The following is a 14,413-nucleotide window of genomic DNA, read 5'->3' as shown; positions in this document are numbered from 1 at the left end:
TGCAAAATCACTGCAAGTGTTGAGATGACGTTGATGGGAGCGCATTCGTTTCTTTCTTCTTGGAGCTCACACGATTCACACTATCCTCTAGGAAAAGTTTAAGATTGCTCATTCCTTCACTGCAGAGAAAATCTATATATGCATCCCAGTATCGACCCTTCAAGAAGGAAAAACAAATGGCAAGTCTATTATGCATGATGTTGCTACATAGTATAAACTAAATATATATTCAGATTAATCCCTCAAAAAATGAACACTGTTAGGGTTTGTGCCAGGGCCGGATTTACCACTAGGCAACTTAGGCACCTGCCTAGGGCCTAGCGGCTCTCTGGGGGCCCAAATGAGGAAAAAATATATATAAAAAAAAAAAAATTAAAAAAAAATCGGCCCCTCCCCCGATTCGCGGCATATAGTTTACCCTTCTACTTAACTATAGGAGTATATGCTATGCTAAAAAAATATAATGCTATGGATTGTTTCAGGGAGGCGGGGGGGCGTGTGGGGGGCCAAAACCAATATCTTGCCTAGGGCACCATGAGGTCTAAATCCGGCTCTGGTTTGTGCTGCCAAGACAATTAACACTGCAAATTATCTGTGTACATCTTACTTATAAAGCATTAGATGTTAATTTTTCTTTACAGTTGGTAGTGTAGCTCAAGTGCTGTGCTCATCATGGGACTTAAGATTATATTCCAATTGCATCCCCTACATCTCACCACCAATTCATGAATAAGACATTATGAAAGTAAAGTTAAAATTTTGGAACATAGTGCTTTAGTATCACATGGGTGAGGTGTTACCTTGAGAACATGAAGTTCAAACATTTTCTCTTCTGAAAGCCTCTGCAGGGGAAAAAAAAAAGAAGAAAAAAAGACAGAGCTCAATTTCTGGGGCAGAGAATAATTAAAATACAATCCCATAGTGTTATTTTATGAAGTCTTTGCCATATGATTGATATTCTAATAATTTATATTCCCAGGTGCTCAGTTGTCCAACAAAATAGGTCTGTGTAAATCTAAAACATTTGGATGACAGTGGCACTATGAATCAATGATATTTCTTTCTAGTGGGTTCCACAAAAGAAATGCCCTGCATCAAAACAAACGTGACATACTCCCTTAATGGTTCAATTCAATATTTTCATATATATATATATATATATATATATATATATATATATATATATATATATATATGCATGCCAATTTAATCATTGTAGGTCAGACATGTTTGTACAGCTCCACCTTTGAATTGTGCATGCAGTGAAAATTCACTTATAATTCACTTATAAAGTATTCAACTTGGCACCATGTAAATCAAGAGTTCTATTAATGCTCTTCTACAAAAAAAATAAAAAAGTTTTTCTGAAGTGCTTTGATTTCAGTTTAATGTTTAATAAGGAGGTGTGCAAAACGTGTGTAATGCATCTCTATATGAAACAACAGACACACAACCAACTTGTTAAAGTATGGTAGAGGCAAAATCTGTTATGTAGTCTGGAAAATGTATTAACATATAATACAATAAAAGTCTTGTTAAATACCGGCCCTTTATTCTCAACCTCTGTTCTTGATCACAGCTACTGGGTACAGAGGTCTGACTAGGAACCAACGGTCATCTGATCACCAATCACAGTTGTCACAGTATGTTTATGTTAGAAGGAGGAGTTTAATAAATAGGAGAAAGAGAGAGAATGAATACATAGCACAGGCATATATGGATTAATTAAATGTAGGTTAGTTACAATAGATATATAGAATAGATTAACAGTGATATCCCAGATGGGATTTCCTGGACACACTTTTTGTCTAGGGTCATAAAAGCAAAGAATAGGATCAATCGACTCCAAGAATATACACTAAAACAAGGGTCTGTAGAGAATAGGGGCTGGACAAAGGAGCACAAAATGGACAATATGTAGGTGATATATTCTTAGCAAAGGCCTAGAGATGCATGCCTTATTTTCTATATTGCACGTGTGTGGTAAAGGGTTAAAATGAAAACCAATGATAATATCAGGAAGAGTAAAATGTGATGAAAGTTCTAGAACAAATCAACAAGCACTGTTGGGTGTTTGCCCTAAAAAGACTTATTATGTTGCTTACCTCCCGTAGAAAAGAGGTAGAGAAGCCCATTAAAGCCGGGTGAAAAACTATGTTGAAAGTCTTCTTATAGTTTGGAACACCAGCTCTTTCAAAAACTTCTGGATCAGTCTTGATGCCTTGTGGATGGGAATCAAGGTGAAAAGCTTGCGATGTCCATAGGCACCCCACCATGGCAGTCAGGTATTGGTTATACAACAGGAATGTCTGGCTGCTGATGTTCAAATGGACATACCCCTATTTACAGATAGGGAAAAAAAAGTTATGATCGTTATCAATATGTTAAACTCTTACATTTTGTCTGTTAACTCTATCTTGCACCTTACAGTTTTCTGTTGCTCGTTTCTTTTTGCCGTCAAGAGGTTATCCCTGTACCTGTGAAGTTGTTAAAAGGATACATATCAGTTATTCCACAAGATAAAGTATAAGATAAATTTGTAAGCCTGATGACCTTACCTGTACATAATGTGACAAAGAAGGTTAAGGTTCACACAATCTGTACAGAGAAGAGCACTGTAGAACACTACAGGAGGAGGAAGGACAATCAGAGGCAAAGAAAACCGCATATATATGTCACAGACCTGTAGAGAGAAGAGGATTGCATCACTGACTGTACAGTAGAAGTGAAAAAAAAAAAAAAAGATAAAATCAACAATTATTCACATAGCATCAGCATATTGGGCAGCACTCTACAAATGGGAACAAGCTCAGACCTGGTCCTGATCCCGATTCACGTGTATTGATAGTATTAAGAATTTCTTAGAGAAAGGTGCCACCTTATAACCAATGATTGTATATCGACTATCAATCAGCTCAATTCCTTCCCAGCACCCTCTCTTCATTTGATTCCACTAATGAAGATGTGCCCATTCCACTTCTATATAAAATCTGTAATCTATTTCTCTCTACTGGTAACTTTCCTTCATTATTCAAGCAGGCAGTGTTTACGCCTATTCTGAAGAAACAAAATTCTTACCCAAACTCCCTCTCAAATTAGAATACCATCTCCCAGTTTTCATGCCCCTCCAAGCTTCTAGAGAAAATTGCCTACACTCGCCTGGCATACTTCCTTTCTGCAAACAACCTATTGGATCATCTTCAGTCAGGCTTTCATTTGCAACACTCCAGAGACTACATTGACTAAGGTTGTCATTGATTTGATCACTGCTAAATCTAAAGGCCATGACTCGCTTCTAATTCTCCTGGATCTTACTGCTGCATTTGACACTGTTGACCACTCTTCTCATACACAAACTACTATCCCTATGTCTTCAAGACACTGTCCTATCCTGGATCTCATCCTACCTATCTACTCGATCTTTCAGTGTTAATTTCTCTGCATCCATCTCCGCTCCACTGTCTTTATCCGTTGGAGTACCACACCGATTATACACATCCTCCAGATCTCTCGCCATCTGTGTTGTCCCTCATTACTGACAGTTTTTCTGTAATTTCATCTTTGATGTCCTCTCACCAACTCAAACTCATTCTTTCAAAAACAGAGTTAATAATATTCCCACCCACCAAGAAAGGTTACCTACCGGACATTTCCCCCCCCCCCCCCCCCCTTTTCTTTTTCTGTTGACAACATGACCCACCCCACAAGCTAGCTGAATATGTGTCATCCTTGACTCAGAACTATCTTTTTTTTTTCCCCACATCGATTCTATGTCTAAATCTTGCTGCATACATCTAGAATTTCAAGAATTTGCACATATCTCATCCAATTCATGCACTAAACTCCTGCATTGAGTATTGTAATGCTCTCCTTACTGGTCTTCCCTAAATCACTCTCATTCCTACAATCTATTTTGCATGCAGCAGCTAGATAGATTTTCCTTGCAAAAAGTTCTTCCTCTGCTGAGCCACTCAGTCTACATTGGATGCTTGTTTTCTTTTACTGAATCCAAAATAAAATACTTCTACTATAATACAAGGCGACCACCAAAACTGCACCTAAATACTTCTCCTTAGTTGTCTCAAAATATCTCCCAACTTCCGAAATTCATGGCGAAAAATCATATGCATTTTAGCTACTTTTACTTGAAAATGCTTTTGTAACCCACTCTTAATTATATTGTTAAAATTTGAATAAAGAAAAATTACACCAAAAAAAAAAATCTCCCAACTCGACACCTCCATTCTGCATAAGATCTGTGTATTTCATTTACTCATTACATGCTCTCATTATCGGTTACAGGATGTTTTTTCGGGCTGCACCCACTCTGTGGAATTCCCTCCCTCGCACAATAAGACTTTCCTCTTGTCTTCAAACCTTCGAGCATTCTCTAAAAACCCACCTCTTCAAGCAATATTATAATATTTATCAACCACCCTCTTAACTTTCCTAGATATTTCAACCCTTTACACAGTTCACACAAGACTACAACCCTCTGAGCCCCTGACCAACATTGCTGTGTGACTGGATCATGTGGCCCATCCAGCACTAACTCTGCATTCTGGCTGGACCAATATGCAATATTTGGAACTTGAACTCATGCATCTGACTCTCATTATCCTATAGATGGTAAGCTTGCGAGCAGGACCCTCTAAGCTCACTTTCTATATAACCCAATATTGTTTTATTACAGTGTTTGTTCCAATTGTAAAGTGCTACAGAATATGCAGGCACTATATAAATAAATCCTGATTAATAATGTTCGGTGCATACTTCGGACACAAAGAAAATGTTTTATTTTCTATCAAAATATTATTATAATTCGTTGAAAGAAGAATGGGAACTGTTAAAACAAGGTGAATTATTAAAATATTATGAATATGTGAATAAAATTTAAAGATATTGTGAATTATAAGAACAACTGATATCAGCGTTACAGAAAGCTCTATGAAAGATGGATGGTGTTCGCAAAAGAAAGTATTTTCTTATCTGCAGTTATGACAAATGTCATACAGGAAGAAAATCTATTGATCTACAAAGTATATTAAAATCAAGTTTGCTATAATAAGCAGGGCTGTGGAGAAGGTACACCAAACCTTCGACTCAAACTCCTATTTTACCACTGACTGACTGACATAAATGGAGTAGAATTGTAACAATGTATTTTCATCACACGTAAAATCAGGTTAATCAAACAAAATATATATTAAAATGTCTGAACAAGAAAACAGTGCTAAATTCCTATGAAGATAAATAGGCAACAAACTAGGCATTTAATAAATTAAAAAAAGGGTTCTTAACAGAAACATAATAAATACCTTAAAAATAAATATATATAGATCTAAATTAGTAGATCTAAATTAAGAGGGAGCCTAGCCACTCCTAAATTAGAATCTTACCAACATGCTGCCTTACTATACCAATTTAGAGACTGGCAGGCCCCTTCCCCACTCAAACCTTGGGTGACCATTGAACACCACAGTTCCTCTCCATTCCCATTGGCAGACCTTCTGTGGCTAGATAAACCTAACAGACCGAGTCCAACAACTACCCTCCACAGTGTATTAGACTTCCTTATTGTCTGGGACAAGATGATGCTCCTATCACCAGATTATCAACTCCCCTCCACTAGTCTCTCCACGATTGACTCGTTGCAATCGATCCCAGACCTTTGTCTTGACTTTTGGCAAAGACAATGAGCTAGGTGAATACAGGACCTTTTCACAGAGGGTCGCTTCCTCCTTTTTCCCATGTGCAAGTCAAGTATGAAATCCCAGCACAAGATTTTTTTTTAGAAGTACCTTCAGATTAGGCACTGGATACAATCCCACCCTTCATATCCTCCGATGTTGAGGCCGGCCCCTCCCTGTATCTAATTTTTGCTCTCTTCCCATGCAGGTGGAATATCAAGGTGGTACCAGCATCTCCCATCACCTAATGACACTCGTGGCCTGCCAATTCAGACTACGTGGGAGACTGCTCTGGGGATTACGGTCTCAGCAGAGGATTGAGAGAAAATCTCTCAAAATATTTTTTTAAAAAAGTCTAAGTGTAGCGCCCACTCAGAGATGATTAAGATTGTACACAGGTTGCATTTCATACCAGATAAGCTACACAGAATCTGGTCCTCAGAATCTAAAAACTGAGCTTGTACATATTTTTTGGTCGTGCCCCAAACTCCAATCATTGTGGGATGCGGTCTTCCACCTAGTATCACAGGTCACCAAATCCACTATTTCCCCTTCTCCTGCTGTGGCACTTCTACAGCTATATCCTCATCTTAAAACAACACAACCAATACATCACCGGACATATGCTCATCGCCACAAGGGTGGCAATAGCATAAAAATGGAAATCCTCACTACCCCCATCTCTCTCTAAAATTATCACCAAAACCCAACGCAGTTATAAGATGGAAACCATCGGCTTTAAATACTCAACCAGCTTTACCAGCTGTATTCTCCCCACTGATCAAGTGGTTCCCGTGGTATGAATATTACACTGCAGACTACAGGAGTATATAGAGGAAGATGCCAAGGCAGGTCAATCGCCATGTTGAGAAGGTCTGTGTACCAGAACCGCCAAGGCCAATCGGGAGCCAGTAGAATGACTGGGACCCGTTCTCACCTTACCTTCTGCAGGACCCTTGGCAACATTGGAATCGGAGGAAAGATGTACATTAGGTTGAACCACCAAGGAACACTAGAAAGTTGTATGTTGTATTATGTTTTTAACTTTGATGTTGTAATAAATAATTTTTCTAACAAGTTATACGGACTCTGCAATATTTACGTTGGTTTTTATTTTGACATTTGGGGGTAAATGTATTAATGTCCGGATTCTTCAACTCCGGCGTGTTCAGCGTCTTCGGTGATTAAATTTAAAGCGGCGCTGCATTGTAAAGGGAAGTTTCCCTTTACAATGCAGCGCCGCTTTAAATTTAATTCCGTTCACACTGAATGTTGGGCGTGACATCATCAACACGCCCGACATTCAGTAAGGAGCAGCGCAGAGAGGACCCAGCAAGAAGACAGAATAAAAGAAAAGAGTTGAAAGAAGCCAATACAGAGGTAAGTAAAGGAACGGAGGCAAGCAGAAAAGCACAGTGTGAGGAAATAGGGGGAGGGGGGTGAAAGGCACAGTGTGATGAAAAGGGGAGAGAGAAAGGCACAGTGCGATAAAAGGGGGGGGAAGGCACAGTGCGATGAAAAGGGGGGAGAGAAAGCCACAGTGCGATAAAAGGGGGGGAGAGAAAGCCACAGTGCGATGAAAGGGGGGAGAGAAAGGCACAGTGTGATGAAAAGGGGGGGTGGGGTAGAAAGGCACAGTGTGATGAAAGGGGGGGTAGAGAAAGGCACAGTGTTATGAAAAGGGGGGGAGAGAAAGGCACAGTGTTATGAAAAGGGGGGAGAAAGGCACAGTGTTATGAAAGGGGGGGAGAGAAAGGCACAGTGTGATGAAAAGGGGGGGGAGAGAAAGGCACAGTGTAATGAAAAGGGGGGGAGAAAGGCACAGTGTGATGAAAAGGTGGGAGAGAAAGGCACAGTGTAATGAAAAGGGGGGGGACAAAGGCACAGTGTGATGAAAAGGAGGGAGAAAGGCACAGTGTGATGGAAAGGGGGAGGGAGAAAGGCACAATGTGATGGAAAGGGGGAGGGAGAAAGGCACAATGTGATGGAAAGGGGGAGGGAGAAAGGCACAATGTGATGGAAAGGGGGAGGGAGAAAGGCACAATGTGATGGAAAGGGGGAGGGAGAAAGGCACAATGTGATGGAAAGGGGGAGGGAGAAAGGCACAATGTGATGGAAAGGGGGAGGGAGAAAGGCACAATGTGATGGAAAGGGGGGGAGGCACAATGATGAAGGATATGGGGGAAGCAGCATGGCACAGTGTGATCATAAGGTGGCACAGCATGACTGTGATGAAGGGGCGCAGTAATGTGTGTGTGATGGCACAGGGGCCTTGTAGCAATGTAGAGTGTGTGTGAGGTGGGTGGTGGTTAATTTAAAATGGGGTGGTTTGGGCGCTATTGAATGGGGGGTGAGTTTGGGGCAATGAGGTCTCTATTAAATGTGACAATTAATTATTTAATGGCAGTGATGGTTGCGGGAAATAGATATATTTATTAAATATAAATACTATTAATTTATTGCTGGGGCTGTTTGCAGGGAGGGAAGTAGGTTTATTTATTAAATGGGAATACTATTATTTTAATGTTGGGGCTGGAGGAAGGCCTAATTATTACTTGTGGGTGCTAATAATTTAATGCCAGGGCTGGTTGGAATTTTCTAAATGTACCCATTTAATATTCCAAATAGGGCCCCAACATTCCAGTATCCAGACAAGCCACAACTAAAGAAACCAGCAGTCACCGGTGGTGAAAGTGAGAAGAACTGGTAGGAGAGAGCAGGACAGTCTGTGAGATGTTGTGATTCTAGGGGGACAATACCAATTTTGGGTGACTGTTCTGCCCAATGTAAGGGGCAGGCCAAGATTGTTAACTTTTATTATACAAACTGCATTGTTTATATACTACACTATGGTTCTAGATGTCCTGAAAGTCAGGAGTGCAAAACAATGAAGGATTTGTTTCTGTAGGAGGGTGGCCTAGCGTTTTTCACATGCCCCCAATCGTATGAAGACACCTATAGCTACTTTTGTGCCGCCTCAAAGGGGGCTCCATGAAGTTGTTGTACAGGGGCCCTGAATTCCTCTTGGCATCCCTGACTATAGCCGTGACCGCCAGGGCTGTTCCAAGACAGTGCCCTGGTCAGTGGCCACTCCAGTGGTGGGTGACTCCTTTTCCTGGGGGGTCCGCATGGAGTTTGAGGGGAGGGGGGCAGCAGAAAGCAGCGATCAGCAACCTAAATGCAGGCATAGCAACAAGAAGATAAAGAGAATTAACTAAATCTAGCAAACTACTAAGAAGTGCCCTACGACTAAACAAACTTAGCTTTTCCAGTGGGGGGGTGGGGGGGGTGGGGGAGGGAGAGACGGAAGGGAGCAGGGTAGACTAGTATTTTTAGTGCCTTGACTCCACAGCGGCCTCTATACCGCCATGGTCCGCAGCGTCCCCCAACCGTTCGTGCTAGAGGAAATCGGATACCAGATGATAGTATGCTTACAATTGATCATCAATATTTATCTCACTCAGTCAGTGTTTTCACAGAGTTCTTGAGAGCTTATTCCAGTGATATTAAGAATTCCAACAGGGGGAAGATTGTTCATCTATGTTAAAAGCTGTAATGTGTAAATTATACACTTGAAAGGTACAGCTGACAATAGTTTACTTTAATAAGGCTACTTAGTGGACAGTATCGACTAGACTACCTATATGACCGATTAATTAATCCTCTAATGGCGATTCCTACCTCCTAAAGACCTGTTTGGTAATGGGTTAAAGTGTAGTAAAAGTCTAGCCCTATTCAATACTTGATAAAATATGTTGTGTTTGTATTGGCCAGTAATTGAATCAGACACTTTAGCAATGTTAGATAATTTATACCACATCATGTATGTCTCCTGTTCCCATGTTACCTATAAACAGCTACAGCCTTCCCATTAGGCCAGTGTTTCCCAACCCTAGTCCTCAAGTACCCCAAACAGTGCAGGTTATCCAGGTCACAAGTGAAATAATTAGTACCACCTGTGAATCTTTCAAAATGTGTCAGTCAGTAATGAATACACCTGGGCTCCAGCAAGGAGATATGGAAAACATATCAATGGGTGCTTGAGGACTAGGGTTGGGAAACACTGCCTTAGACAATACTAAGGTAAACTGACCATTTAAACAATTATTTGTTTCACACCCTGACTATAACTCAGACTCCCTGTAGTGAATGTAGTGTCTGGGTCTTTAAAAGTAAAGACTTTCTGTGTCGGATCTGCTCAGTGGCTCCCTGTTTTTGTTATGTGACCAGGGGGTACATGCATTTACCCCCAGGACTCTGCACAGTACATTCAATATGGTGACAGGCGGCAGAAATCTTTTGATCCTAGGGTATAAAAAAGAACCTGTACCTGGGAATGGACATTAGGTATTATTGTGAAAGCCTCAACACTGACAGTCAGCTATGTGCTGCTTGCGATTCATTTGGTGGGGATGGCATCATTGCCATTATATTTCATATTCTTTGCTTACATTACTAACATCTCTATCAACCTTATTTGACTATCTGGGCATTGGAATTATTTTACCATTATTAATTTTACTTTATTACAACTAAAGACACTGGGTCACATATTGAGAGCATTGATAATAACTGCTGCAAACCAGTCACTTGCAGAGGAGCTGTTAGGCCCTGTGAACTCAAATTCTAATGTTACAAAATGACAATAATAAGTCCATAAAACTTGTCAAAAGATATAAGGTATAACACTCAGCCCAATTGGTTAAATTGATGTACAATTAATCAAATTTTAATGTCAAAGCAGCAAATTAAATAATATAATATATATATATATATATATATATATATATATATATATATATATATATATCACACCTTAAAAGATAAATTACAATGATCATTCACAAGATTATTACTAGATAAATGAATCTCCTTAATCTGAACTGCCATTGAGAATATTAATACTCTAAAGGAAAAGAATAAAGAGAACTCTTTGTTGTATACAATAAGAGTTGATCGCTAATTCAGTTTATATAATCGGTTATTGCTATATCTGATACTTTTTTTGGGTTCAGAAAGAGATGTGAGCAGGATAGTTTGAATTCTATAGAATTAGATTCTGTATATAATGCGAATAATCAAACAACAAAAAGTTGGCATCCAGAGAGATAGATACATTGAATTAGTTGGGTTATATATTGGTATTAATTTACTAGACATATTTGATTTATCAATGTAAAATAAAGAGATAATATATGTGTCTAGTGAAAAAATGTGTTATCTGAGGTCCTTGAATATAGAAATTAAATGTGAAGACTAGACAGGCATGACAATATATTCAATATAGATGTCCCTGTATAGAAATAATTGATAATCTGATTCAAATACATCTTTTCACTTGGCAAAATCAAATTATGTCAGTTTGAGTGTTACAGAGTTATGGTCTAAGCCAAATGTAATAAATCTCAAAACTTATCTATTAAAAGGTTGGTCAAAAATTGTGGCATATCAAATATCCTCAATTTAATTTCAGCTATTTGTAGCTCTTCCAGTTCATTCTCGTTTCGTTTCTCAGATCCTTTGCATTTTGGTTCTAACTAATGTTGGCCGAGTCTTTTATTGATGCCTAATTTAAGATAGGTATCTGGCCTCCTCTAGTCTATTCTACAAATGTTTTTCTTTCCCTTTGATTAGCTGACCAAGTAGCACAGCTGTAGTGTACTCCTAAATTAGCCTGACTACATATTAGCTTCAGTCTATGGGGTGACGTATGTGGGGTGAGACGTTTGTGTGTTTTCTCACAAAGTGTATGAAAACACACAGTTAGACAACACAGTTGGATAACATTTGATTGCTTTCAGGAATAAGCTACATCTGCCATAGCCTATTTCTGCATTACTTGTCTATCTACACGGAACACTGCAAATAGGTAATTATTTTAAATCCTCTTACTTTTTGGCTTTTACTCTTATCAAATTGTTTAACATATTGCTTTTCTTGGCATTATCTTTAGGACTGTATCATCTTTCACCCCTCCACCAACACAAACATTTGTCCACATTGCACCTTTATTACACCACTCACCTCTAGTTAACACCCATGAACTGTTGTCCTATTTATTATCTCTAACAAGTACAGCCTCCACCTGTTGCCAGAAAATAAAAGGTCACACAACTTACAATCCCCTTACCTATTGTTCTCTCTCTCTGCTTCTTTTAGCCAGTGATATATCACCTAATCCAGGTCCCCCACACTCCTCACACACACATACATCAGAATACTACCGCTCTAGAGCAAACCTCAAACACATCACCTGTCTCCCTTCTCTTCCAAAGTCCTTTAAATGTGCCCTTTGGAATGCACGCTCTGTGTGTAACTAACTTCACTCCATACACAACATCTTAATCTCAAAAAACCTCAACCTTCTGGCAATGACAGAAACATGGCTCACGCAATCAGACACTGCCTCACCTGCAGCCCTTTCACATGGTGGCCTCCATCTCACCCACACCTCTAGACCTGAAGGCAGACAAAAAGGTGGGGTTGGACTACTTCTCTCCCCATAGTGCACATTCACAGTTCTATCAAATGTCCCATCACTAGCCTTCACATCCTTTGAAATACATGCTATTCACATTTTTAATCCATTCTCTCTACGTGTTGCAGTGATCTATCGCCCCCTTGGAACACACCAACAATTTATTGAGAATTTCTCTGCATGGCTCCCTCACTTCTTATCTTCAGAAATCCCCACCCTAATCTTGAGTGATTTCAACATCCCCATTGATAAACCACCTTCCAAAGCTGCTTCCAAAGAACTCTCTCTATCCTCATTTAACCTCTCCCAGTGGATTGAATTATCTACTCATCAGGATGGCCATTGCCTTGTTGTTTTCTCTAGACTATGCTCAGTTTCTAATTTCCTTAACACACTCTTCCCCCTCTCGGATCACCTTATCAGCTACACGCTCAGCCCCACTGCTCTAACCTCTACTGTCCAACTCTGCTATGCCTCCTCATACCTGCAGAAATCTTAATTCTATTAATCTTCTTTAATTTTCCACCTCTCTCAAACACCTTCTTTCATCTATCTCTACATTCTCCTCCCCTGAGATGGCAGTACCTCATTTTCACCAAACTTTAGCAACAGCCATTGATCAAGTGGCTCCAGCGACTCTTCAGAATACAGGTCGACTTCGATGTCAGCCGTGGCACACTACAGCAACGCAAAATCTTCAAAAACTTTTAGCGGAAAGCAGAACATCCCCTCTAATGACTTCTCTACATATACTGCTAACTACTGCTCCTATCGAAATGCTCTGGACACTGCAAAACAAACATACTTCCAATCTCTCATCTATGATCATGCTTCTAACCCCAAACGCCTTTTTAACACATTTAAATCTCTTAATTCTCCCACCCCAACCCTCCGTCTACTATCAGTGCCCAGGATCTTGCTTTCTACTTCAAAGGGCAAGATTGATAAGATCAGACTGGAAATGGTATCCTCTTCCTCAACAAGCAATCAGCTCAATACCTTCCCACCACCCTCTGACACCCTCTCTTTATTTGACCCCACAAATGAAGAGGAAATTTCTACTCTCTTCTTATCTTCCTACTCTACCTCCTGTCCTCTTGATCCTATTCCCTCACAAATTGATAGATCCCTGTCTCCTGTGCTCATTTCACAGCGAACTAAAATCTGTAATCTCTCGCTTTCTACTGGCATCTTTCCATCACTATACAAGCAGGCAGTGATTACTGCTATTCTGAAAAAACAAGATTCCGACCCAAACTCTCTCTCAAATTACCGTCCCATCTCTCAGCTCCTGTGCTCCTCCAAGCTTCTAAATAAACTTGCCTTCACTCACCTCACACGCTTTCTTTCCGCAAACAACCTGTTGAATCATCTTCAGTCTGGCTTATGTTCTCAACACTCCACAGAGACTGCGATGACTAAGGTTGTCAATGATCTGATCACTGCTAAAACTAAACGCCATTACTCTCTCCTAATTCTCCACTCTCTTCTCCTACAAACACTGCAATCCCTTGGTTTTCAAGACACTGTCCTATCCTGGTTCTCATCTACCTTTCTAATTGCTCTTTCAATGTTAATTTCACTGGGGCCACCTCTGCTCCGCTTCCTTTATCAGTTGGAGTGCTGCAAGGCTCAGTGCTAGGTCCTCTGCTGTTCTCTATCTATACCGCTTCTCTTGGAAATCTAATAAGTTCCTTTGGTTTTCAGTATCATCTCTATGCGGATGATACCCAAATTTATCTATCTTCTCCTGATCTCTCGATATCTGTGTTGTCCCGTGTAACTGACTGTCTTTCTGCCATTTCATCTTGGATGTCCTATTGCCAACTCAAGCTCAATCTTTCTAAAACAGAGTTAACAATATTCCCACCTACCAACAAGAGCATACCTGACATTTCTATCTCTGTTGATGACATGACCTTAAACCCCACCTCTCAAGCTTGCTGCCTAGGTGTGATCTTTTACTCAGAACGATCCTTTATTTCTCACATCGACTCTATATCTAAATCATGTTATGTACATCTAAAAAACATTTGCAGAATACGCACATATCTTACACAAGACACTGCAAAAACCTTAATTCATGCATTTATCGCCCGCATTGACTATTGCAATTCCCTCCTTACTGGTCTTCCCCAAAATAGACTCAAACCCCTACATTCTATTTTGCACGCAGCAGCAAGATTGACTTTCCATGTAAATCGTTATTCCTCTGCTGCATCACTCTGTATGTCTCTACACTGGC

The 14,413-nt window shown here is 40.0% G+C and overlaps 1 protein-coding gene across 1 annotated transcript in view; it reads right to left on the bottom strand.

Moving 5' to 3' along the window:
* CENPI (centromere protein I) overlaps positions 1-14,413 on the bottom strand; it is a 156,593-nt gene that overhangs the window by 666 nt on the left and 141,514 nt on the right. The window contains exons 17-21 of the mRNA XM_075184668.1: positions 2,559-2,683; positions 2,429-2,477; positions 2,106-2,339; positions 801-842; positions 1-157 (exon numbers count right to left, since the gene is read on the bottom strand). The exon at positions 1-157 is cut by the window's left edge and continues 666 nt beyond it. Of these exons, the coding sequence (XP_075040769.1) occupies positions 8-157; positions 801-842; positions 2,106-2,339; positions 2,429-2,477; positions 2,559-2,683 (600 nt within the window). The 3' untranslated portion in view covers positions 1-7. The remainder of the gene's footprint in view (positions 158-800; positions 843-2,105; positions 2,340-2,428; positions 2,478-2,558; positions 2,684-14,413) is intronic.

The sequence above is a fragment of the Mixophyes fleayi genome, chromosome 9 (genome assembly GCF_038048845.1).
Source record: "Mixophyes fleayi isolate aMixFle1 chromosome 9, aMixFle1.hap1, whole genome shotgun sequence".
NCBI lineage: Eukaryota > Metazoa > Chordata > Amphibia > Anura > Limnodynastidae > Mixophyes > Mixophyes fleayi.
Note: the sequence above shows the minus strand (reverse complement) of the source record. Positions and strands in the feature narration are given on the sequence as shown.